Source organism: Myodes glareolus, chromosome 18 (assembly GCF_982192425.1).
Source record: "Myodes glareolus chromosome 18, mMyoGla1.1, whole genome shotgun sequence".
Classification (NCBI taxonomy): domain Eukaryota; kingdom Metazoa; phylum Chordata; class Mammalia; order Rodentia; family Cricetidae; genus Myodes; species Myodes glareolus.
Window position 1 is genome coordinate 35534852 of NC_142043.1, and position 27243 is coordinate 35562094.

General features: G+C 46.5%; 1 protein-coding gene across 8 annotated transcripts in view; it reads left to right on the plus strand.

Moving 5' to 3' along the window:
- The window catches only part of Vwa3b (von Willebrand factor A domain containing 3B), a 189668-nt gene that overhangs the window by 73883 nt on the left and 88542 nt on the right, over positions 1–27243 (plus strand). For all 8 annotated transcript variants that reach the window (XR_015735457.1, XM_087898072.1, XM_087898074.1 and 5 more), the window contains 2 exons: positions 3482–3607; positions 21015–21205. Coding sequence is in view for 7 of the 8 variants with exons in the window: in XM_087898072.1 (XP_087754198.1) it covers positions 3482–3607; positions 21015–21205 (317 nt within the window). In the remaining variant the exon portion in view is untranslated. The remainder of the gene's footprint in view (positions 1–3481; positions 3608–21014; positions 21206–27243) is intronic.

The window sequence follows — 27243 nt, forward strand, 5'->3', positions numbered from 1 at the left end:
GCTAGGTCTAGTGTTTATGACTAATAAGTAGTCTCCTTGTCACGGTTTGGAAACTGCTTGGTGACCCAAAAGACAGCCTGGTATGTAAGGTCTCCAGCAATTGCCCTTCCTTTTATTCTTTGTTCAACCCTCCCCCCTTTTTTGGTGTGTGTATGTGTTTGTATGTATGTACATGTTCACCTGTGTAAGCAAGCACACATGTGCAGGTCAGAGAATAAATAACCCGTGTTACTCTTTGCCTCCCAACTATTTTTGCCAGGGTCTCTTTGTTGTTGCTACTCTGCACGCCAGACCGCCTGGGCTCCTGACTTCTGGGCCCCTCCTGTCTCTGCCCTTCGTTTTGCCTTAGCAGCACCCAGACTACAGACATACACGACGGTGTCCAAATTTATATGCACTGTGGGGTCAAACCCCACAGCAAGCTCTTTAGCACGGAGGCATTTCCTTAGCACCCCTAATTAGTCCTCGAAGGAAACATGACTGAGGTTTCTGACTGAAAGGGGGTATGAAGACTCCACCCTGCCCTCTCGTGAGGAGGAGTAGAGCCGTCAAACTCGGCATAGGAACAGGTCTCAGTAGATATGGCAGAGGCTGCCAGTTGCCACCTAGGTCTTCTCCCTCTTAGGACAGAACTTGAGCTTTTCTTAGGGCCACAGTGCACTCGGTTTCTAGTGGAGTCGGACAGTGCCCTGCGATGAGGCTCTGGCCACAGGTATGTAGTGAGGCTGCTGTGTGAAACTTCAGGGAATGGTGCCCGAGAGTGAGTGACTCTCTAGGGGATAGTTGTCCTGCCTCTGAACTGTAGTCAGGATGTGCCGCCTGTCATTCTAGAAGCCACCTTGAATCTAGTGTGACTTTAGGATGGGGATATGCTGGGTGATACGGCAACAAGATAAACTGTGGGCCTTGACTTTTATTTTTAAATTATTCTTGAAATAATTGTAGATTGGCATAGTTAGGAGAAATACAGACATGTGAAGTACCATTTAGAGGGCTTCATCCTGCAAAAGTTACAGGAGTTGCCACAGCTGGGATTTTTAATTTGATACACTTAAGGTCTCTTATGTTGGGCTGGAAAGATGGCTCAGTGGTTAAGAGTACCGACTGTTCTTCCCAGAAGACCAGGGTTCAATTCCCAGCACCCACACGGTGTTTAACAACCATGTGTAACTCCAGTTCCAAGGGATCAAGCATCCTTTCCTGGCCTCCAAGGACACTGTGTGCAGGAGATGCACTAACACACAGGCAAAAACACTCAACCACATACTATTTTTAAATCTCAAAATAAAAGAAATGATGCTGTGTTTTCACTGCCATGACCATTTCCCTCCTGCTCCTAGGCTTCTTTGGCCTCTAGGGAAGGCCTTCGAAGGCCTGAATCTTGGTGACAGCACCTTGTCGTCCCAGACCTGGACCACGAAGACACAAAAGTCTGTATGAACCATATCATTTCAGAAATGCCATGCAACCAAACCTCACCCTGCACTAAGACAGCAGATGTGCAGAAAAGAAGGCCGAGCAACCGTTGCTACCTTAGAGCAAAGGAAAGACTGGTGCAAGTGGTCTCAAGGCGGCTGGACACCTCCGCTACAGCAGGGAGGAGCAGGGATGCTGCTGCCATAGACGACTCAGTTCCACTCATGTGGCTTTCAGGAGACACTTCTGCTTTCTTCCCGTGTCTTACCGAAGGATCGTGTATCTTTTACATTAAGCTGTTCTGGCTGCTACAATATTTACAGGCACTGGGTGCATCCCAACACTGCACGTGTGGCTCATGGAGGTAGCAGCATTTCTCTGGGGGACATCTTTCTTCCTCCCTTCCTTCCTTCCTTCCTTCCTTCCTTCCTTCTTTTCTTTCTTTCTTTCTTTCTTTGACTTGATCTTGGTTTTTAAAAATATGGAATACTTTTATTAATTCTTTGAGGATTTCATGCGTGCATCCATGTATTGTGATGATCTTCACCTCATTCATTCCCCCAGCTCCTCCTGGATCCATCCTACCATCCAGCTCTTGTCAGAGGGGGTTCGCTTGTTGGTTCCCAGCCGCTCAGCTAGGTTAGACTCAAAATAACCACAAAGAAATTGTAGTAATTAAATCACTGCTTGGCCCATTAGCTCTAGCTTCTAATTGGCTAACTCTTACATATTAATTTAACCCGTCTCCATTAATCTGTGCATCACCATGAAGTCGTGGCCTACCAGCAAAATTTCAGCACATCTGTCTCTGGTGGCAGCTCCATGGTTTCTCTCTGACTCCGCCCTTCTTTCTCCCAGCATTCCATTTAATTTTCCCTGCCTAGCTAAGTTCTGCCCTGCTGTAGGTCCAAAGCAGTTTCTTTATTCATTAATGGTAATCATAGCACACAGAGGGAAATCCCACATCCAGCTCTCACACCTCCTCCCACCTTTGTGTCTTTTTTTTCATTCTTTATATAACCCCTGATATCTAATTTATGCTCTCCCTACACCCATATGTATGTGGACATCCACTGGAGAGTGGCTGACCTACCAAGGACCACACCCTTAAAGAAAACTGCTCTTCCCTCCTGTAGAAGCCAGCAAATGCAAAGAACTTCCCAGTTAGGCATAGGGACTCACAAGCCTCCTCCCCACTCCAGTCTAGAGGGTTGACTGGTTTGATCTTGTACAGTCTTGTGGAAGTAGCTATGGCTGCTGTGAGTTGGTGAGCGCAGTGGCCCTAACATGTCCAGAAGATACTGTTTTTGTCAGGTCCTCCTTGTCTTCTGGCTCTTAATAGCCTTCCGCTCCTTCATCTTCAGTGGTCTCTGAGACTGGGAGGGCGGAATGGAATACGGATGCTCTGTCTGTGGCTGAGCACTCCGTAAACGCTTACTCTCTGCACTGTGACCAGTTGGGAGTTTCCTTGTCAACTGCCAAGCAGTTTGAGAGCTGCACTAATCTATGAGTCTAAAGATGTGAATTTAGGGGGAGCTTGGTGTTGGTCCATTTAGCAGTATCGAAGCGGTAGGTTCATTCCGAGCCTGTGAGCTCCTCAGCTATGAATTCTTGGCCAGTTTTACAATACCAAGCATGTGTTTCCTTCTGCAGAGTGGACCCTACATCCAAATAGAAAGAGACTAGTTACTCCCATAACACTTCTACTCCTATTGCACCCTTGGCCATATCTTGTCATGCTGGCTTTTATTGCAGCTTTCAGGATTCTCAGTTGGGTATGAATATTGATGACCTGTAGTCTAAGCTGCCTTTGAACTTGGGGCAGTCCTCCTGGGAACCTTGGCCTCCTGAGCACTGGGATTACAGGTGTGTGCTACCATGCCTTGGCAGTGGTGGTGGTGGGGGGAACACCCCAGTTCTGGTTTTCATAAAGAGACTAGTTGGGGAAATGTAACTGGATGTTCAGAGATGTCCTCAGTGAGTTGATGTGCCGTGACTGCTAGGACCCCACAGAGTTTGGGGGGCCTGCCTCAGCTGCTTGCTTGTGTTGTACTTCCCTTTCCAGGTGCTGGTGTCAGAGAGGATGTGTTTCTGATTTGGAGAGAAATGGAAGAAGCCTGCAACACACTGGTTCAGATCCGGAATCTGGTGGACAAGACTCCTCAGTCGGATGTGGTCCCTGAAGACTGCAGTAGGTGCTGTTTATACTGAAGTTTGGAGTGCAAAGTAGTCAGAGATATTAGGGGCTGGGGATACAGGTGGGAAGGGTGGCGTTCCATGCTTTGAAGCAGAATTCCTTAGCTCAGCTCAGAGGTGTTTCTGGGGAGAGTCTCTGGGGCTGTGGAATGTGTGTGCGTGTGTGCGTGCATGTGTGTGTGCAGATATGTATACACACATGCTTGTGCTCATTCCCAAAGAAGAACCACAGCTGGACAGTAGGTAATGCCATAAAGGCAGGAACTGCCTATAGCAAGAGGAGGAAGCAAGGCTTGGTGTAGAGCTGGGCTCAGTTCTGAACACAGCACAGACATCCACAGTGTGGAGTAGAGGGGCGCCATAAATGGAAAATTACTAAGAGGAGACATGATGAACAAGGAGGCTTATGTCTGGACTGTCACAACAGGATTCCTGCTGAAGGCTGGGTCAGATATGGTGGGCATGAGGAATTCCATTGAAATATTGAACTTGATTGTTTATCAGTTGGAGGTAGTGTTCTGGCTGTAGCATTTTATTAAGATTTCTGTTAGCTATGCAGAGCTGAATACTGAAGTCCAAAGATTGAGACTATTTGAAAAGCAGATACAGAGCAGCTCAACTCAAGCTTACTCAGGGGATAATCTTCCAAGAGGCATGTGGGTTTTGTTTGTTTTCTAGATTGGGTCTCTTCCTGTTGCCCTAGCTGTCCTGGAACTCACTCTATAAACCAGACTGGCCTAAACTCCCAGAGATCCACCTGCTTCTTCCTCCCAAGTACTGGGATTAAAGGCATGTGCCACTTTACCTGGCAGGGTATGTGGGGGCTCAGTGATGGTTCGGCTAGATTTGTCCTTGTCTGCAGACCGAATCACATCTAGACTGACTGTGGCAGGTCACCATCCACTTGTCCTCACACAACCACAAAGAAAACTGTATTCTAATTTAAGGTGACCCTGCTTTGAGCAGCGCAACTTCACTCGCTGAATGCAGACACAGTCTGGAAGGGATAGGGTCAGTGAGGGTTCGTAGTGCCAGTATTAAAAAGAAGTTACTAAAATGTACTTGTTCTTCTCAGTCTTTAGAGACCATTGGTGCTCTAGGTAGCCATGACAACTGTCGCGTGACACTATTCCTGGGGATGTGAGCAAGTGTCTATTCGCCCAAGATAGGGAGCATGTGACAGACCACAACAACAATACCACCAAGACCCAACTTGATGAATCCATGAGTTTATTGGAATTGCTTACAGGAAAAGGGATAACTCAAAGGCAATGCTTTTTGAAGGACCACACCAACAATGGTTGACAGCTCACGAAAGCTGGAACCAGGAGCTCACTACACAACTGGCAGTCAGCTCTACAGACCTAAGAGTCTCCTGTAGGCCGCTTGGCTGGTCCTAGGCTCTCCTCAGCACGTCTTACTGCTTATGTGCTTTCATAACCTTGGGGAGGGAGAGGCTTTGTGTATCTGGTAAGTTTTAGGGCCTTCCTGAGATTTATGAATTACATACTTTCCTAGTCTTAAGGGGGCCCCTTTTAGAACTCCCTGAGTCTTGAGGATCTTCCCCCGGCACAGGATTTTTTTTTTTTTCGATCTGGAGGAATCTGCTACACAGAGACAACAAGCATCTCGAGTGAGCACCCACTAGGTGTCAGGTGCTGCCCCAAGCGTGTGTTGAGTCTATTTCATCCTAAATAAAACAAAACGAAAACCTCTAGACGGGATCACTGTTGTGGTGTTGAAGCTAAGGCACAGGAAGGTTATGGAAATGGCCAGGGGTCACACAGCCAGCAGAGGAGTTCCTTCCCAACTGTCACCCCCTCTCAAGTTAGCAGTGATGCTGTGTCCCAGTTAGAATTGTATCTATTCTAGTCTGAAACAACGAGAGTTTGCCTTGGCTTCTAGAAGCTCTTCCCCATTACAGAGCAACAAGCTCAGGGTATCTTTACTGGTGAGAAGTAAGAAGATGACAGGAAATATTTTTTCTTTTTCTTCTACAAACAAAATATTGTTTGTCATAAAGGACTGGAGTTTTGTAGCAATACAGACTCATTTACTAACTCTGTGAGGTTAGCCTAAGTCATCCCCCTTCAATCTTCGTTCTGTAAAATGACTAGAACATCAGTAGTTTTTTAGTTTTTATTTTTCCTTTTCTCTTTGGGGGCCAGTCATCCAGCTCCCAAATAATACATGGAGACTTATTTTTACTTATGAATGTCCGGTCTTAGCTTGGCTTGTCTCTAGCCAGTTTTTCTTAAATTATTCCATCTAACTTTTGCCTCTGGGCTTTTACCTTTCTCTATTCTGTATACCTTTCTTTCCTTCTTCCTCTGTGGCTGGCTGTGTGGCTGGGTGGCTGGCCCCTGGCGTCCTCCTCTCCTCCTTTTCTCTCTCCTCCCTCTTCTCTCTCCTCTTTATTCTCTCTGTCTGGCAGCCTATTTCTCTCTCCTGCCTTGCTATTGGCCGTTCAGCTCTTTATTAGACCAATTAGCATAACACAGCTTCACAGAGCTAAATAAATACAACATGAAAGAATGTAACACGTCTTTGCACCGTGAAACACATGTTCCACAGCATAAACGAAGGTAGTGCATCTTAAACTAATATTCCACAACAAACATCCGTCCAGGAGATTTTTGCAGACGGTAAAGAATGCATGATCAGCACCAAGCAGGTCTGCACTATTCCTGCGAATTTAAGGGGATGGGTGCATTCATTCGTCCTCTGTGAGTTCTTAAGTTAGTGGGGGACCTGGTTTCCGCTGGAATGAAGTAATAACAGTAGCTAACCTTACCTGACAGGCACCGCTCTGGGCTCTTCACTGGAAGCTCCTTCTCCAGCTGTCCCCCCAGTCCCCTGAGAGGGTCTGCAATGCTGCTTTGGGTTACGTGGGTAACTCGCCCAAGGTGACGTTGCTAGGACATGACAAACCCTGGATTGGAAAGTTATAAAGTTTTTCCATCTTGGAAACTACTGATGTCTGCCTCCTCCTGCCAGACATTCTGATTTGGTCCACATGTAATGGTACTTGGATTTTTTTTTTTTTTTTTTTGAGAGAGAGAGAGTGTTGCAGTTGAGAACCTCCTGAGGAGCAGGTTTTAAAGTCCCTGAAAGCTACAGTCTCTCTGTGTATTGTTCTTGTCACGGAGGCACCATGGACACACACACACACACACACGCACACACACATGCACACGCACATACACATGCACACAATTAAAAAAAATGGATGAGCTGTGGGTCTGAAATTCTATAATGATCTATAAAACCCTTCATTTCAACCTAACACATTGATAACCCCCAAAGAAAATAACTCTGAGCAGCCATTTAAAAAAATACTCCGGATGTTCCTCTTATATTCTGAAGGGGAAATTTGATCACACCCTTTCCTCCATTGGGTAGTCATCTAAGGTTTTGTCTGAATTTGTCCCCAGCATCTCCATGGAGAATGTCTGACTACCCACCCCTCTCCTAGTCACAGCCAGTGATCAGTGAGGCAAAGACCCTGTGTCTGCTTTCTGGGAAGGTGACAACCATTCCCTCAATTCAAGCCCTAAAGGCTGAAGGAGATGGGGTGGGGGATGGGGAAGGCTTGGATTGTCCTTTGGGTAGAGTGCAGATGAATTAAACAAAGGGTCTCAGGAGCTGGCCGTCCTCATATTTGTCACTGATTCACCCCCATACACACCTCCCCTGGGGGACCCAGTGGTTACGGACTAGTCTGCCCATGTAACCATAGGGTGCGGGTGCACTATCTGGCTGAGATGACTCATTAGCCTGGGATAAGAAAGCAGCAAAGCCCACGTTGGGAATTGATTTGTTTTAATCCCAAGAGCAGGACATAGAAATTCCTTAAGAAAAAAAAATAACTAACCCCCACTCCAAATATATATAAAACAATGTTAAGACAGTGGACACGGAGCAGCAAGGTATCTGTGAGGCACAGGGCTGAAGGGAGGTGGCCCTAGCTCTTCCCAGTTGATTGCCTTGCAAGGAGGCCGCGGGGCATGGAGGATTAAGCCAGGAGGAGCTTGTCAAAACCTGCTAAATTTGCAGAGACGGAGCTGAGAGTCTGGAAGGAACAAGGTAGCTCACAGTAGAGCATGCCAGAATGGGAAGAAGCGCATGCCCAAAGTGGCATGCAGAGGCTCCTCCTTAAGAATTCATCTGACTACCGAGCTCTTCACACACAGAAGAGAGTTGTCTGGCAGGTGGGTGGGTGGGGGTGGGGGTGGGCTGCTGGAAGGTATTAGAAGAAAAACAGATAAAGCTCACATCGCCTGGGGAACAGAGTCAGAGGACTTTGTTAGAACTGCTTGGGAAGGTCTTAACTTTACTGGTAGGGAAAGAGGAGCCTCATGGCTCTCCTCAGATGCCATCAAAGTGAGCCGCGAAAAGAAAACAAAACCGTTTCCAGGTAACGGAACTACATCTCACAACAGGACTCAGAGACATTTGCATGGCACAGAACTATTTAGCACTCACCAAGATCCAATTCACAATGCTTGGCATTCAGTCAAAGATTATTGTGCGGGAGAAGAAGCAAGAGAAGGCGACCTTTAAAGAGAGAGTGAGAGAGAAAAAAAAATCAGTCAAAATTGACAGGGAGAGGCAGAATGATGTTGCAGCCAAGAGAGACCATCTGGTAATGGTCCCCTGTGCTGGTTAGTATTTTGTCAACTTGGTACAATGTAGAGTCACCTGCGGGAGAGGTAACTTAATTAAAGAATTGTCTCTATCAGATTGGCTTATGGTTATGTCTGTGAGGGGCATTTTCTTAATTGTTAATTAGTATAGGAGGGTCCAGTCCATTCTGGGCAATACTTTCCCTAAGCAGGTGAACCTGGGCTGTATCGGAAAGGTAGCTGAATATGTGCCAGTACCACAGAGTGCTTCTCTGTGGTCTCTGCTTCAGCTCCTGCCTCCAGGTTCCAGCCTTGAGCTCCTGGCCTGTCTTCCATTGATAATGGACTGTGACGTAGAAATCCAAGCCAAATAAATGCTTTCCTTCCCCCGAATGCTTTGGTCAATGTTTTATCACAGCAATAGTAAGGAAAACCAGGGCAGCTGGCCCTCATCCCTGCTTCTTCAATTCTAAGTAGCCCAGCATGAGATGCCTCCCTGATTGATGGAGGCCCTGGGCTTGGAACCCAGTACAGATCTGCCATAGTGAAATAGTGGTGGGCAAAGCTATGTGATGTCCACCACCAGGTAGGCCGCTACCTGCAGAACGGGCAGCTGCAACTGTGTTGGGCACGTGGTTGACTGTTTCTCTCACCCCTACTTTAACCCCAGCTGCAGAGCAGGGAGTAAGACGTAGCTTACCATGGGGGAGTGGGTTCAAGCACACCCCTCCAGAGTCTTTGCAGACGCCTGTCACTATGGAATTCAGGTGCAGCCCATCTTAGCATCATTGCTGATGGCCGAAGAGAGTGTCTCTATCCTTCCCTCCCCCAATTCGGGTGGCACAACTATTACCAGGCCATTGCTAAGAGACGGAGGTGCTAAACTGTTCTACCACCTGGTAGACACTTGTGTTCCAAGGGGACATACTTGAGGTTTTTTTTTTTTTTTTGAGGGGGGTTACATCTCTGCCAGCTGATGGGCCTCAGATAGCCAAGACTGTGCGGGTACTTCCAGCTGTGAGACCCAGAGGTAGCTTAGCTTAGCATATGCTGGGATGATTAAGGGACTGCGTTCACCAGCATTTCCTCAACCTCAAACATCATAGCATCATGGTCAAGATCCCATTTGATGAGAGTACGATCATTGGAATCACACGATTTTGTCCTGGCGCTGAGTGCCCAGCTGGTCAAACCCAATGCTGGCAATGTTCTCATGGCCTCCGTCCTAGGTATGCCAGGAGATGGCACCTCTGAAGTAGTTGTGATACTAGAAGACACACAACACTGGGACCACTGTCCCAGCTGCCATCTCCTGTGGTGGTGGTGGTGGCATGGCCGTGGATCAGAGAGTCACCGAATCTGCTGACAGCTCATAGTCGTGTGAACCTGGGCTGTAGCCTAGTTGTTGGACTGGTCTTGGCAGGTTGTTGGTGGCATTGGTAGCCATGGTATGACTAGGGAGCCATAGCCAGAGACCGATCACTCACTATGACTGTGTTTAGAGCCAGACAGGATCCTCTGGCGTCTGATCTCAGATTGGTGACTATGAAATGAGACATGCGGGCCTTTCTAAGTCACAGGGAGGGCGTGGCTTGTGAGGACAGCCTGCTCACTTGATGGGCTGTCTTCTTGGTTCTTTCTGAACAACACACCATCAGCATATTCAAGAAGTCCGAGCTAGGGTTGTTCCTGAAATAGTAGCCACAAGCTGACAGCAGACTCTGGGTGCCACCCAGTGCTGAAGTGATGAAAGCAGCCACATGATTGCATGTGTCAACATGCATCTAGCAGGTGTGTCCAACCTCTTGACATTGAGACACGCAGTTGTCATCTACAAGGTTCGTGTTCAAGGTGCTTTTAAATGTGTGTGTATGCGCGTGTGCGTGTGTGTGTAAGGACGTTTTTGCCTGCAACTGTGTCTATTTCCCCTATGCACGTATGGTGCCCATGGAGTCCAGTAGAGAGCATTACATTACCTGGGACTGGAGTTACAGATGCCTATTAACTACCTTGTGGGTTCTAGGAATTGAACCTGGTCCTCTAGAAGAGCAGCCAGTGCTCTTAATCACCGAGCCATCTCTCCAGCCCCTCATAGTGTTTTAAACAAGTTTCTGATTTTGGGTTGGGTTGCCTGAGTTTCCAGAGTCAGGAAACTATGACACCCGGGAAGTAAACAGTTTATTTTTGAATAAACAATGGGCCAAGGATAGAATCAAGAAGAAAATTAATATATTTCCCTGACACAAAAGAAAAGGGAGACACAACGTCTCAAAGCCTCCAGCAGAAGCCATAGCAAAGTGAGAGTGTATAGCAAGCAAGCTGTGCCCCCATCGGAAAAGTGCGAAGGGCTAAGATTACCTACCGCTGCCTCTCCAGGAGCTGGAGATGGGAGAACCCATCACGTCCCATATAAAGATAAGGAGAGAAATCAAGATCTGAGCAGAGAGGGAGGAAAAAGGATAAAGCCCACCAAAGACCGGCAAATCAGAGCTGTCGCTCCAGACAGACAAACACTGACTGAGGCTCAGCAAGGACAGAACAGGTGACACCAGTAGACAAGGCCCGGGAGAGAAAGGAGAACTGACACACTTCACAAGGGAAGAGGTCACTGACATCGCCAGGAACAACTGTGCACCAGCAAGTTTGAGAGCCTGAGAGACATGGGCAGATTCCTAGACAGCAACTTACCAAGACTGAAGCATGGAACACCAGAAACTCTGTCTGATGATTTGATGACAAGAGCACACGAAGGGCCATTTGTAGCATACCAACAGCCAACAACGTGCTGAGAGGTGAATTCTATGGACCTTCTCGGAAGGTCTAGAACAAATCAAGCATGCCCGCTTCATCGCCTTTATTCAACTCAGCTCTTGAAGTGTGAGCCCGAACCATCACGTTAAGAGAAGGAAACAAATGTGTTCAATTTGGAACCCAGTTAGCTCCAGCTTCAGTGAGGGAGCTTTTCGCAAAATAATAAATAAATAAATAAATAAGGTGGGAAGTGACAGAAGATACTCAACACTGGCTTCTGGCCTTCACACACGTGGTATGCACACACACACACACACACACACACACACACACACACACACACGCACACACACATGCACAGGCTAAATACCTGTTTAGACATAACAAGATTTGAGCTTCTCATTAGCATATGCTACTGATGAAGGGATACGTCACCTGACATTAGATCATGACCAGCTGAGCTGTGCACTGTAAGCCGCAAACAATCACTAGGATTACAAACAATACAACAAAGGAGATGGAATAAGATACCAAATTGAATGAAAATAAAACAGGAGAAAAACTAGAGGAGAGGAAGTGGGTATGGCCGATAGGGAATGGCAGGAAGGGAGTGTTTACCAGTCCCATGCTGTTCAGCAGGTGCTGGCTTCCACAAGTTAAGTGTAATTGGCTATTGTGGTTAATTATACCTCCATTCAGAGCTATTAATAAAGCCCAGGAGGAGGTGCTGGCTGCCCAGGGGCACTGGCTCACTCACCTGGGCACTCCCTGGATGTAGGATCCAGGCAGAATCTGGCCTTTGTCATAGAGTATCAAAGAATTTTGACGAACTTCTTTTCTTCTTGGACTATGCTACAGCTCAGACATCTCAAGGGCTCCTCATGTTTTAATTGTGAACAAGAGCATGAGAGTTTACTCTCTGAGCCCAAGCTCTGAATATTGACTCGTTCTAAAATATCAAATTTGATGTTACAAGGCTAAAGGCCCTTTCAAGCCCTTCAAGGAAGCGTGTTTATTGAGCCAGTGGAGAGGGAAGATGGTCATTTTGTGGGTGCCGTATTAAATAACTAGTAATAACCAGTAAGATTTTGTTGTAGTCCCGAGCTGTGGTGAGATGCGGAGTATTGTAGCTAGAAATATATTAAAGCTGGCTTTGCTTATTGCTGCCAAGTGACTCTCGATAAGATGTTATCTGTGCCACAGCTTCTAAGCAAGCACAATATGAGCAGTCAAGAAAACTAATTTTAGAAGTGTGTAGAGAGCTGGGGAGAGGGTTCAGTGGTTAAGAGTGAATATGTTCTTGCAGAGGATTCAAGTTCAGTTCCCAGAATCCCACCTATAACTCCAGCTTCAGGGGACCTGGCATTCTCTTCTGGACCTCAGGTACTCACGTGTGTGTGTGGGGGGGGTGCATACATGTGTGCATGCACATGTGCAATCCTTAAAATATTAATTATAAAACAATACTTGATACCAATTCTAGAAATTTCTCAAAAATGTACAAGAGGAAGACAGACTACTTCCTAGTTCAGTCTGTGAGACCAATGTCATCTTCACACCAAAGCCAAGGACTCTATGAGAAAAGTAAATTTCAATATTTGCTATGAAGAAAGATATAATAATTCTGCATTATAATAGCAAACTACAACCACTGGAAAAAAGAATTATATAGCTTGATCAAATGAGAGACATCAAAGAAATGTAAGATTGGTTTAACATCTAAAAGTCAACAAATACCATATACAATACTAACAGAATATTAGGGGGAAACACACAGTCACCTCAGAACAGATGGGATAATCATTCAACAAAATCCAAGAGCAAAAATAAAAACAAAACAAAAGTAAAAAAAAAACTCCAAGAAAACAGAAATCTAAGATCACTTAAAAAAAATTTCTTTTCTAGCTGGGTGGTGGTGGCACCAGTGCATGTCTTTAATCTCAGACAGAGGCAGGTGGATCTGTGTGGCTAACCTGGTCTTACAGAATGAGTCTCTGGACAGCCAGGGCTACACAGATTAACCCTGTCTTGAAAAACCAAAACAATATTCTTTTACACTTCTATTTATTTTATGCACATGACTGTTTTGCTTGTATGATGTATAGGTATCATGTGCATGTCTGGTCCCCATGGAAGTTTGGAGAGGGTTGGAACCTCTGGAGCTGGAGTTACAGATAGTTATGAGCTGCCAATGTGTCTGCTGGAAACTAACTCCAGGTCCTCTGCAAGAGCAACAAATATTCCTAATCACAGAGCCGTCTCCCCCAGCCATGATTTTATTTTAAAACCCATGATTTTATTTTAAATCATGTATATATGTCTTTGTGTGTATATGTCACATGTGTGTGGATGCTTATTAAGTCAGATGCATTGGGTCTCTGGAGCTGGATTTATAGGTGGTTGTGAGTCAATTAATCTGGGTGCTGGGAATCCAACTCAGGTTCTCCACAAGAGTAGCCAGCGCTCTTAACTGCTGAGTGTTCTCTCTGGACACTAATGTCTCATTCTTAACCCAGGAAAGAGCACCTGTGAAAAGCACACAGGTAGAGTCACCAGTGAAGCCTGGTGTTATTCTTCCTGATGTCAGAGGAAGGACAGGATGTCCGCTCTCACTGTTTCTAAACAAAAACTGGAGAGTCTAGCCAGTACAGCCAGCCAAGAAAAAGAATAAGTTCCCATCTTGGCACCCAGTAAGTAAATCAATATTTACAGGTAACAGTTACTCATATCGAAACTCTACAGACTCCACAAAGAAACTATAGGAGCTAGTAAAGATTTTGCCATGGTTGCAGGAGAGAACATCAAAGCACAGTGGATTCTATGTCTATAGATTAGCAAGAGACCATCAGTGAGGTTAAGGAAAGAATTCCACTTATAAATCCACCAAAAATGAAAATGAAAATGAACTCAGTCAGTAAAGGGCTTGTCTCCTAAACAGACCTGAGTTTAATTCCCAGAACCCGTGTAAAATGCCAGGCATGGTAGCACAAGGTGGAGACAGGGGCATCTCTAGCTCACTGGCCAGGCTCTCTAGCCTGATGTGAGACCTTCTCTCAAGGAAGGGGTGGCGTTCCTGGGGAAAGCACTTGAGGTTGTCCTCTGACCCCCACATGCACGTGTGTTCACACAGCCACACACACACAGACACACACATGCACCCACCTATACCTGAACACACACATACATATACATGCAAAACCACTGAAATACTAGAAAAATTTAATAAAAGTAACGTAAGGATTGTATACTGCAATAGAAGATACAGATCCTTGAAATTAATAAAGTTGTGTGATGTGCTTGTTGAGATGGCTTTCTTCCAGACTGACTTACAAGTTTAACACAATCTCTGCAAGAAATCCCAGCTGGCTTTTTTGGCAGAAATTGATAAGCTGTTCCTAAACAAATTTGGAAATGCAAAGGACACAGAGTAACCAGGAATGGTCTTGAAAAAGAAATTAGAAGATATGTGTGTGTCATCTTTAAAATCTACAACAAAACTGTAATAACCAAGGCTGTGTAATGCTGTCCCAAAATGAGTGCATGAAGGCCAGGTATGGTGGCATTGACGTATAATTTCAGTGTCTGGGAGGCCAAGGCAGGAAGACAGCAAGTCTATAATCAACTGGGACTCCAAAGTGAGTTTCAACTGAGGCAGGAATATACAGAAAAACTCTTTGAAACACAGATGCATAGGTTCATGGAATGGCCCCCAAATAAATCTATATATCTATTGTAGATTTAATTTTGGCAAGGGTATCAAAGACATTTCAATGTGGAGAAAATGACCGTCCTTAAAAATGGTATGGGAGCAGCTGGATATATGCATATACAGTACTCTTGGCCTTTTATCTCACCCATAAACAACAACAAAAAAATTACCTCATAGTGCATGAAATACCTCAATGTAAAAGCTAAATTATATTACTTTGGAATGAACCTACACACAAATATGCATTGTCTTAGGCTTAGCAGTGGTTTTGGCTGTTAGCAATAGGAAGAGTAGCAGAGATAAGATAAATGGGACTGTAGTGGTTTGAATGAGAGATCTCCATTGAGCGGAACTGTTTGGGGAGGATTAGGAGGTGTGGCCTCATTGGAGTGGATGTGGCCTTGTTTCAGGAGGTGTGCCAGGAGGCCCAATCTGGCTCACCCTGTCTGCCTGCTACTCTCCAGCACCATGTCTGCCTGTTTGCCACTGTGTTCTCCACCATGATAAGAATGGACCCAGCCTTTGAAGCTGTAAGCCAGTCCCCAATCACATGTTTTCTTCTACAAGTTGCCTTATTCATGGTGTCTCCTCACAGCAATGGAACAGTGAGCTAAGATAGGGACCTCAGAAATGTGTGCTGTTTCATGCTTCAGTGGACAGTATGGAAAAAAGTAATAGGCACCTAAGAATGGACGTAGTTAGAAACAAGATATTCGTGAAGATTCTAGGTGAAGAAAAGCATTGGATGGTTACAATTTGGAAATAAAAGACTGATAACCCAGCCTTCACTACATACTTAGGAGACCTTCAGATCTCACAATTTCCCAAGCTCCCAAAGTCCCTCTAGACATTCCTCTTTTTAAACTCATCTGTCCACTTTATATTCAAATCCTAAGTTGGTCTATAGATATTTCCACAACCTGGCTATTTTAACATTTTTAAAGAAAGATTTATTATTATTATTTTTCTAAATTTTAGGCATATGGGTACTTTGTGTCTATGAGCTATGCATGTGCAGTGCCTCTAGAGGCCAGAAGAGAGCATCCAATAGTCATCCGCCAACACGTGGGTGCTGGGAATTGAACTCAGGTCTTCCAATTGCACACACCTGCTCCTGTGGTGTAATGGTTAACACTCTGGACTCTGAATCCAGCGATCTGATTCTGTACCTTGGTGGAACCTGTTCTTTGAGGAAGAGACCTGGTCAGCATTCCTCATCAACTCAGGCCATGAAACCAGGAAATATAAACAGGCTGCCCATGCGTGCTTCAGCATTGTTGGGGGCCTGTTTCACGTTTCACTTCTCCATTGCTGAGCCATCTCTCTAGCTTCCAGCCCAGTTGCTTTAAAAGTTGTACAGGTTGGTGCTGGCCTCAGTGGTCCTCAGCTGTTCCCACTTGAAAAGGCCATGACATATAGGCTTGTTGGAGCACGCTGCCTGTGATTCTTCTGCAGTCTGGGCTCCTGATAATGTTTTCTTCTTAACCCTGTGCGGGTTTGTCCCTGGGCTGAACTGTTGCTCCCCGCCGCTGAGTAGTCCGTGGCGGGCGTCGTGGTTTAGTGTCCTCCTGAAGCAGCCCCGCTCACAGCTGCAGTGCTGCCTGTGTTGGAAGTCATTTCCTATGCAGCTCTCAGAGTGATAAGCAGAAGAGAAAGTGAGCCAAGTGAGGATCCTTGTTCCTTCCTGTGCTCTCTTCATTGTTAGCACTTTGCTTTCTTTTTCAAACTGGCTTCTTTTCCACCTCATTCTTCTCTCTCTCCTCCTCTCCTCTCCACTCTCAGGGGAATCCTATGAACTAGTGACCCGAGGGTTGGAATAAACAAATTGGGTGAGTGACAGAGCCCTTCACTGCAATGGAAATCATACTTTGATTTTTTACAGAATTAACAAGAAGGAAGTAAAAATAAGTAAGTAAGTAAATAAATAAATAAAATCACTTTATAGTATTCCAAGGGAGAACAGGCCTAGAACTCCCTGGAACTCCATTTTATTCTCCCTTGAAGTTAAGAGTTTCAAACAGGCTCCTGCAAGTTACCTGATGTTCCTTTCAGAGCAGGATTGAGAGCTTCCTACTTGGACTCAGGCACACATCTGATATTCCACACTAGGCCCCTCTGTGCGTCCCGTCGGGCCTCAATAGTGCCTCACGCATAGTGCCCAAGACACCAAGGGTATTTACCTCCATCTTTGCCGAGAAGCCTCTGTGGAGTGATAGTGGGTTTCTGTCCTCAATCTCCATCCTCCCGCCTGGTACCAGTGAGGTCCTGGGCACATCCCTTCATCAGTAAGTGCTCTTCACTGCCGAGGGAGTCGCCCAGCAAGAGAGACTGGGATTTCCTAGAGTCTGTCTCCCTCTGTTCCTGGCTGCCCTCAATTCTGTTCCCTTCCTCTCTCTTCCCTCTCTCCCCCTTTCCGTTGTGTATCAGGCTCTGGTGTATAGACCACAAGCCCTCCATAATTCCCTGGATAAAGAGACTCTGAATCTAAATAACTTCAGATTCCCAAATAGTAGGATTGGGAGTCTTGTTTGTGGTAAGCCGCATGCTCTGGGAGAAAAAAATCTTAAAATAAAGTCATCAATAATCCCCAAGTGTTTAGGTTCTCCAGCCTTTTGCCTAAGGAGCCCTCTTTCTGAGTAGCAACAATTGACACTCAGTGGGGGACAGAGCATGTGGCCTTTGTCAGGAGAGCCATCAGATTGACCTTATCTCTAGAAACTGAGTGCCTTCATTCAGGGACAGCTCACGGACCTAGCATTGCAGAAACTATGTGGCAGCTGAGGAGCTTTCAGTGGAGGGGATAGAGGGCACAGCTTGGTGTGGGGTAGGTAGTAAATCCTTAACGGTACCTTACGGATCTCACTTTGAGGGTAGGTGTATATGAGGGTCAGAAGGTGTTGGGGGGGCTGATAAGCCGTACTCAATATCATTTTGATTGTGCCCCTGGTTATACCATGATGGTTTTCAAAAGCATTATTCAGTATGGCTTCGTGCCTGGGGGGAAAATGTTTTGAGACTGATCAGTAGGACAGAGAGGACCAGGCATGTAAATTCTACAGTGTGAATGTGCTCCACGGTCTGCTTCCCTCGCGCGGAACTCCAAGAACATCTTTAGCAATCTGTCATGTGGAGGTGTGGATGCCGTGTGATCAGAATCACTGTGAGCTCACACCTCTGCCGTAAGCGACGGCTCGGAAGGTGAGAATTCATACGACACTCTTAATTAAAATAACTGCAGGAGAATTGGGAAAGGATCCCTCGGTGAGCGACGCTAATGAACAGATGATGCCCTTCTCCTTCCCTTCCTCAGACTAACAAGGCTCAGCCACTAATTGGTGTAATTAGCGGTGGATGAATATGAAAAACACTTCACTCTCCCCTCGTTTCCCCAGCTCTGGCACGCCTGAGCTCTCTGCTCTGGTTGCTTGGCTGCCTCTGATTTCCTTTATGAGGCTCAGGTTGGAAGGGGTCTTCACCCCCTTTTTGATGATAATTGGGAGCCTGGCTCCTGTTCATAAGTGGCTGCACCCTTGGTCCTGCCTGATGCTGGAAGGTGAAGGTTCATCTTAGACTCTTTAAAAACCCTTGCTAGAATTGGTTTGTATGGCTTCCAGAAAGTTCTTTTTCTCCTATGTTTGGACTTAACGCTTGATGAAGAACCTTCATCTTTTCCTTAAGAAAGTAGACCCCCAAACAGAGCAAAAGGATACATGTTGCTGTGGAAATCATTGAATGAAGAATTTGAACAGGGAAAAGGAGGAAAGGGACCAGCTGTATAAGGAGGACATAAAGAGGAGCCCAAGATGCAGAGAGTGATTAACAACGACTGCGGGAGTCATAGGAAGGCATCTCCAAGGATGCTGATCTCCCCACAAACAGCCACATCTTTTAGCTGCTTACAGTGGTGCCACAAGCTCCCAGGGGAAGCTCAAGGGGCTGCATGTTCTGGGAGGCAGCCGCTGTAATTCCTTGAGAAGGGTAGGAAGACATTGTGGTTTACACGGATGCCAACGGCTGCCATTCAGGATGTTGCTCAGAGGGGCTTTTGATGCCACATTGGCTTGAAGCTTGAAAGCAGAAGCCTGCTTTAATCAGTTCCAACTCCAGTAGGTTTCAGAGTGAGTTCTGTCAAGGCATTGTTTTAAAATCTGAGGACGCAGCTCAGCTGACACACTTACAGGCAGCCTCTTTGCACATTATCGAGGACTAATTGGCTGCAAGCTGTTTTATTTCCCCAGATCCTGGTCTAATTATATAGCCCCTTAAATGTGGTAAGCCTAGCATAATTTAATCTTTTATTTAAAGATTTATTTTTATTAAAAAATCGTGTGTGCATGCGTGCGTGTGAGTTTAGGTGCCCTCAAAGACCAGAAGAAGACATTGGAACCTTCAGAGCAGGACTTACAGGCAGATGTGACCTGCTCAATACAGGTGCTGGGAACCATATTTGGGTCCCCTGCAAGAACAGTACATGCTGTCAACCACGGAGTCATCTCTCTAACTCCGTGCTGGCTAGCCTTTGACAACTGGATACAAACTAGAGTCACCTGGGAAAGGGGAACCTCAAAAAAGGAATTGCCTTAATCAGATCTGCCTGTGGGCTTGTTTCGGGGTGGGGGATTTTCTTAATTGATAATGGATGTGGGAGAGTTTAGCCCACTGTGGGCGGTACCACCCCCTAAGCACGTGGTCCTGGGTTGTCTAAGAAAGCAAGGTGAGTGAGTCTTGGAGGCAGTGTTTCTCTCTGGCTTCTGCTTCAATTCTTCCTCGGGTTCCTGCGTTGGCTTCTCTAGATGATGGACTATAAATGGTAAGTTGAAATAAACCCTTGCAGTTAGTTCAGGGGTTTTTCACAGCAACGGAAAACAAAGCAGGACAAACCCCAGGAGCAACTTTTGATGACAGTCAGTGCCTTGTAGTTTCAGGCTCTAAGGACTGAACCGACTATGAATCAAAAATATTTAAGAAAAAAAATAGCCACTGTACCAGCAATGCGCAGGGATTTTGTCAGTGTTCTTTAAACAGTACGGTATGGCAACCATTGGCAAGCATTGCCTTGTGTCGGGTGTTATACCGGATCTAGCGATGATCTGAAGTATACAGGGGCAAGGGTGTCGGTTTCATGCATCATCACAAGAAGTTTGAGCAGCCTCTGATTGAGGTACTCACAGCACGGTCCTTGAACCAGTCCTTCCTGGAGACGGGATACACTGGTACTGCTGACCTCTGGAAGACAGCAGAGGAGAATGTACCTCATTCTCCTTGAGGGGTGTACCCCGTGAGATGAGAGAATGACACATTCTAGATAGAGCGCCAGGCACTTCCGCTGACAGATGAGGTTTCTGAGCCCACAGAGCGGAGGGCCACACTCTCAACAGGGCCTAGCGACCTTTGCATGTTGTCTGACCTTGCCTGCCTACAGGCTGCATGAGCCTCCTTCTGTATCCCCTTTTTGTGAAGCACGCTCAAGTGACTAGATTCGCTGAATCACTGTGCTTGCCACAACAACACAAAATGAACGGAGACATAATTCATGCAAAACCCCGGTCTCCGCCTCAGACCTCCGCCTCAGACCTCCCGACCCCCATGCATGTTGCTGGAGTTTAGAAACCACTGATATTGAGAATTGACTATGAGAAGCCATACTCATTTGGACCCTGTTGCCACCCTGGGGACCAAATATCTACCATATAAACTTTTGGGTCGGCTCTCAAGACATTTCTAAATTATATCACTAGTTTACATGAGCTATACCTAAGCCATGAGCTATGTCTATAGGAATTCAGGCATTAGCAGTCCCTGGATTAGTTAACAGTGTGTCAAAAGAAAACCCCACTCTCCTCCTATACTCAATAGAATGAATACATTATATTAATAACCTGGCGGCATAGAATAAATTCTCCATAAATTCAAAATCAAATTCTCCAAGAAGGCCAAGCAGATACCGTCTTCCATCTGCAGATAGAGATATTTGCCGGAGCTCAGAATGGCCAAATGGGTGAATCACATTTGAGCTACTTGCCTAAGGTAGTAGAGGGCACAGCCAGGACTTGAACCCAAAGCTTCTGACCCTGTATTCAATGCTTTCTTGACATGTGGTCCTGGTCTCAGCCAGAGCCATTCTGGTGTGAGACCATTTCACACATATAGCAGAGGAAATGAGGTAAAATGAAGAGTCCCGCTGTAGTACACTTCCTGAAGAGATGCTTGGGCTCCATAGTCTGGCAGCAGGAATGTTCTAGACCTGTAAATATGAGGGTGGGAGTGTTGGAGGAACTGGTCATGCAATATGAGTGGCTGATGAACTATGATTCCAGGAGCAGCGTCTGTTGAGAATAAAGAAAACGCAGAAGACATCTGGGATTCTCAGCAGTGGCTCCAGAAATATGGCTTGGGGGCCCAGAAGCTGACCTTTTACGATGTTCTTGCTGACTGCTCCTTCCGCCACGCTGACGGAGTCGTTGACATAAGAGCCAAACCGGAAGACGAGTCTGTGCAGACCAGTGCGGTAGGTGAAAGCTGGTGGGGCTGAGGGCCTTCTCTTCTTGCTTGGGGGTGGGGGAGCAGGAAGCCTCCCTTGGATCAGAAGCCGCGGGAAAGACCATGTTGAAAGATGGCAGGGAAGGGAATCATCCAGGGTTTCCGTGAAACAGATGTCCCTTTGCCTCCCGCCTTCTTCTCTAGATGGTACCCACGAGAGTAGTCAAAGCCTGGGCATGACTTCTACACATCAGAGTCTGTTATGAGTGGCCAAAACAGAATGCCTGATGCTAGGTGCTTTATGAAGAAAAACTTTAGTTAGCTCACATTTTTGGAGGCTTAATACCAGGTAGGTACCATCTATTTAGCCTCGGCTGCAGTTCCCTAGCTCCTAGTGGTATTACAGAGAAGCAGAAAGCCATGGGCAGCCATGGATAGAGCTAGCTAGCCACGGGCAGAACTAGCTAGTCACGGACAGAACGGACTAGCCATGGGCAGAACTAGCTAGTCATGGACAGAACTAGCTAGTCACGGACAGAACGGACTAGCCATGGGCAGAACTAGATAACTATGGGCAGAACGAGCTAGCCATGGGCAGAAGTAGCTAGCCACGGGCAGAACGAGCTAGCCACAGGCAGAACGAGCTAGCCACGGGCAGAACTAGCTAGCCATGGGCAGAAGGCTGAAGTGCTGATGACTTCATTGTGCCGCAACCAGATCTCATTCCGCAAGACCAGCACGACTTCCTGTCACCAGCAGTCCCCATGGTCTTCCAGTAGACCTTACCTCTTAGTGATTTCCCTGCTCCCAGCACCGCCACCATGGGTGCCTACACCACAGGCCCTTTTGGAGAGACACTCAAGTGTTTAAGCTATAACAGCAGATAGAAGTGAGTTTTACCCAAGCTACCAGCTGGGCCAATAGAAGTTCAAGTCTTACAGGTTTCTGAATTGTTCAATATTATGTCAGATGAGAGGCTCTGTGTTCTCCCATGTTGATTAGAAGGGAGACCCTGCTGGTGAGCATGTAAGAACCAGGTGTCCCCGTGGTCCTCTTGAATCTCAAACATCTTGAAGATGCATTACTCCAGTGAGCACCTGGCAGCATGTAGTAGATTTCCAGTAAACATGAAACCGGAGTCTCCAAAGGCTTCTAGCAGCAGATGAGCCTGTGTTTCAGACTCTGAGAGATATAGTTCCATTGTGCCAAATGGGGTCCATGGGGATGCAACTTCTCACAGTGTCTGACTCTGGCTCCCAAAGACCAAATTATTCTCAGTTTGAATGCTTTCTAAACTCTCCCATCATGCATTTGAGTCATTAGGTCTGAGGTGGGTACCAAAATTTTATGTTAGTTATGTCACGGATGAGAGGAGAGGGGAGGGGAGACAACAGAGAAGGGAGGTAAGTATGATCTGCAATGGTTGATGGGTCTCAACGTGAGTTAGAATCACCTGGAGAAAACCTTTGGACTTACCTATGAAGGAGTTTCTAGATTGGGCTAAGGGAGGTACGAAGATCTACCCTAAATGTGGGCAGCACCAGTCCAGGGCTTGGGGTTCTAGACTGATTGAAAAGGAGAGAGTGAGTCAAGCACCGGCACCCATCTCTCTTCTCCCTGCCTGCAAATGCGACATTGAGTAGCCGCCCCATGTTCCTGCTGCCATGACCTTCCCACCATGATGAACTGTACCCTCAAACCATGGGCCACGACAAAACCTCACTTCCTCCCTTAACTTGGGTTTGCTGGGTACCTTGTGACAGCAACAAGAAAAATAGCCCAGGCAGGGAAGCTGACCTAGTTTGTAACAGTCCACTCTTAGGGTAACGAATCCCAGTTCTGAGCCACCTAACTCACGCCAACAGAAATACCTGAGTGTCTGTTAATCAGCTTTTAAAGGCACCACCTACTGGCACTGCCCTGTTGGGGACGAACGCTCGGTACGATGGGGACAAACCACATTCAAACCATAGCAGACATCCAGGTGAGGGTGAAGGTGGAGGACCAACAGCTACACATTAGGAAATGGTCATGTGTAGATGGAGAGCAGGGACTACAATACTCAGTATCAATTATTAATACACCCAGAGAGACTAAGCAGTGTCACATTGTGAAGCAGAAAATTGTGTGTGTGTGTGTGTGTGTGTTCGAAATGGAAGACGTGGGAAGATCAATACCTTGCTCAAATACTGAGTCGTTTGGTGTGTGTGTGTGTGTGTGTGTGTGTGTGTGTATACATATACATATACATATACATATACATATACATATACATATACATATACATATACATACACATATACATATATCCTTAAAGGTTGTGATTCAGGGTCAAGGCCATTACTGAGAGGCTTGTAGATCCACCAGAGGGGACCCTACCCACTCTGCTGTGTAACTACGCTGGCTGACCACCCAGCTCCTTGCCTGACCTCCCTCCCTGGTCGGGCTGTTTTCCTCTAGCTGTTCAGGTTCCGCTGTGTTGTGCTTTTACCTCCTTACCCCTGTGTGTTTACGATGGACTGCAGGAGGAAAATACATAAATTGAATTAGAAAAATGCAGCATTGACGAAAAGCTTGCTTCCTGCCGTATCCTAGGAGGCAGAGTAATTGCTGCCGCACAGGGGAAATCTCATTAGTGGCTTTCCTCCCGAGCACAGTTTTCTAGCTTTGTAGACATCATTCAGTCATCTTCAGGAAGTCATCCATAACTAAATTTTCACTTAGAAAATATTCAGTCCTGGGTATTTACAAGTATTCATCCTTGCCGATTTTGGCATAGCCCGCTGTGACCTTCTGACAGTGTGGCAGACTCTGGGCCAGCTCTAATGCTGAACTCTGTCTTCCTTCTTTGCAGTTTCAATGAAATTTTAAGGGCCAGTTTGAAGAAAGAGGCTTATAAATGTGGAGCTTAGCTCACGTTTCTTGTGCTAACGCATAACAGTATGGTGAAGGTTGAGAATTATGCCAACTATTAATTTTCGTAGACAGTGGTGGGGAAACATTGCTTATTCATACTTTCAGACCATAGGTCCCAAATTGGCTTACTCCTGAGGTTGTGTTACATAGGGGAACTTTGTAGCTATAAAATGGGTCAACTCTTAGGGTTCCCTGGCAGCCAGAAGGTGAATCCCCTATATGATTATCTATATACACTTTGATTTAATGTGGTGTAGTTGTTCACATCTGAGAGATGAATGACTAGAAAGACCTTGGTGTGTAGTATTTCCAAGATGGATCAAGGGGCGGGGTTCATTTCACTACCAGTAGCTTCCTTCTTTCTGTCTTTAAACTGGGCATTGTCAGGTCCAACTTGGGAACTGCCTGTCTGAGCACAGAACTTAGCTGTTAGGAGATGCCCAGTAGACGCGGTCTTTTCTCTATCACAGACACTGACGTCACAAGTAGAGAATCAGCCTGGGGAGTGCTTTGTGCTCTGTCTCATCAAGATACCTTAGCTGCTTGCGCTCAGTTTTACCCTGGAGGGGATGAAGTTGCTGGGCCTCCCGGCTGGTAGGAAGTCCTCCTGTGACAGACAGAGGCCGGTGTGAATGGGACCCTCTGGGCTGCGATGTCGCTCTAATCATTCTGTCATGCTGCTGCCTGGTAGCCTGCCTCCCCGTGGCTTTGTGGCCTGCTGTTGCTTCACTTGGCTGTGCTTCAGACTTCCAGGGAAATATCGCGGGACTGAGAGATAGGCAGGAAGGATGCTTTTGTGGGACGGCCCCAGGGTTGTGGTGGAGAAGGAGAGGAAAGGCACCATGGTGCAGGGCAGCTCCTTCCTCCCCGCCTGGTAACGTGTCGCTCACCACTGACCCACCACCTGTCTCCTGGTTCTCCTCCCTGTGTGACCCTTGAGTCCTTGGGCTGGACTCTCTCTCTTGGACCCGTTGGCCTGACGTGGGTGGTAGCCTTTTCTCCTGTTGCTGCTTCCTGACGAGCCTTACCGATCATCAGGCCTCCTTGGGCTATGCTGAGCCACTTCACCTGCTTCTGTCCTCGAAGATGAGTTTGTTTTCTGCCACTGCGAACTCCAGCCCCTGTTTTCACTCTTCAGGATGTCAGGCCCACGTAGATGACCCTTACCACACTCTGATCTTTCATTTCTTTAGCCCCTCTTCCAGTGACTTCCTCCTCCACACCGTAGGTGTGTCTTCGACTTAGTTATGATGAAGGTCTGCAAACATAGCCCACACAATCATTTCTAACCATACCACTTAGATAACTTTTCTAGGACTTTCCCCAAAGCTATTGAAATCCAACATTGTGCCATTTCCTGTGAATGACCATTGATTGTTCTGGAGAAATCTGGGGACAAACCCTCAGCCACAGTGCCCAGTTTCACTTTGAATTAACGCTTCCGTTCCCAGGAAGAGTTGACCTTGCTCCCATCTAACGCTCCATGCCAGGACTCATCTTTCTCTCACTCATTCATTTCCCCCTTTTACTTTAGACACTCAATGTTGTCTTCAAGAGCTTTCCATCAGTTTATAAGCATGCATTTTATGATTGTGTGTATCTGCATGTGTGTGCATGTGCATGTGTGTAGGTCAATGTCATGCACTGCTCTTGATGGCTCTCCATCTTATTTCTTCTTTTGAGAAAGGGTCTCTTCCTAGGACAGAAGCTCACCCATTGATTTAGCTAGGCTGGCTGGCCAGGGTGCTGAGGATCTGCCTGTCTCTGTCACTCCTCCGCCAGCCAGACTGTGGTTACCTTTGTGCTGCCATGCCCAGCTATTTCCATGAGGGTTGAGGATCTGAACTCAGGTCTTCATGCTGTGCAGGAGGTATTTTACCAGCTGAGCTGTCTCCCTAGGCTACTGTATGATATTTGATTACACACAGGCATTTGATGGCCTTTTCCTACTGTGCACGGTCTCCCACTCCCACGGAGTAATGACTACTGGTATCTGCCTCTGCCTGTGCCTCATCTGCTTCGTCCTGTTTCTCCTTGAAGGACAACTCTTCCAACGAATGTGATCCATTCTCTTTCTCCAGCTCTTCACTTCCTTACCTATGTGCTCAGAATCTACTCTGATTATGCAAAATCCCCACTTCTCCATGGAAGTTGGGATGTATGAAATTTTAAATTCAGGGATCAATTCTTAGTTTCTAATGCTCTTTTCCCCTCTCCTTCCTTCCTTCCTTCCTTCCTTCCTTCCTTCCTTCCTTCCTTCCTTCCTATCCTTTCCATTTTCCCCTCCTGTCCCCTTCTCTTTCCATCTCTTTTTGCTCCCCTTCTTTTCTCACCTCCCTTCCCTATTCTTTTTTTTTCTCTCTCTCTCCTTTCCCCTCTCCTCCCCTCCCCTTGCAGGCATCACTGGCTTCTCCAAAACACAGATGGGATCACATGTGTACCTCTGACCTTGTCCGTGGCCTCCATCACAGGACTGTCTGTAGAGCAGGCCCCAACACATGCTTGTTGAGTTTAGATGCGAATGATCTCTCAATGGAGATATGTGCTAAGAGGTGTACGAGTCAAGTAGAGATGGGAGTGCTACTTGGCTATTTTTCTTCCTTACATGGTTTCTGAGTGGCCTTGTTATTACAGCTTTAGCCCCAAAGCCCAAGGCCTGGGATTCCTCACAGAACAGGCTCCTTCTTATCCCATTACTCCATTTAGAGAGGCAAGAGCGAATGATTTCATCAACACGGCTGTGTAGACAAAGGGGTTCATTGACCCCAAAGTCTGTCTTTGGGGTACCGACTTGAACTATAGTCTTAATACAGGAAGAACTGGGGCAAAGAGAAAGGGCTGTCTACTTCAGCTGTTCTGGGCAAACTCCATCTGGCTGATCTTGTCTTAGTTCTGGTTCCGTGAGGTTTAAAGTTGTTACTGCCATTGTTGAGAAGATTGGTCTGGTTCCTGTAAGATTGTTATGGCTGCCGTGTGGGGGAGGGCATCTCATTATAGAGTCCTGTGTCTTTGAGGCTCCACTGTTCCTGGAATCCAGAGGAATTGCAGGTTTACCACAGACCTTCAGGCGCCTTTTTTGGGTGGTATCAGGGGGGATCTGGAACAGGACTCTGCACAGTGAGATGTTTCAGTTGGTCTTATCGCTATCCT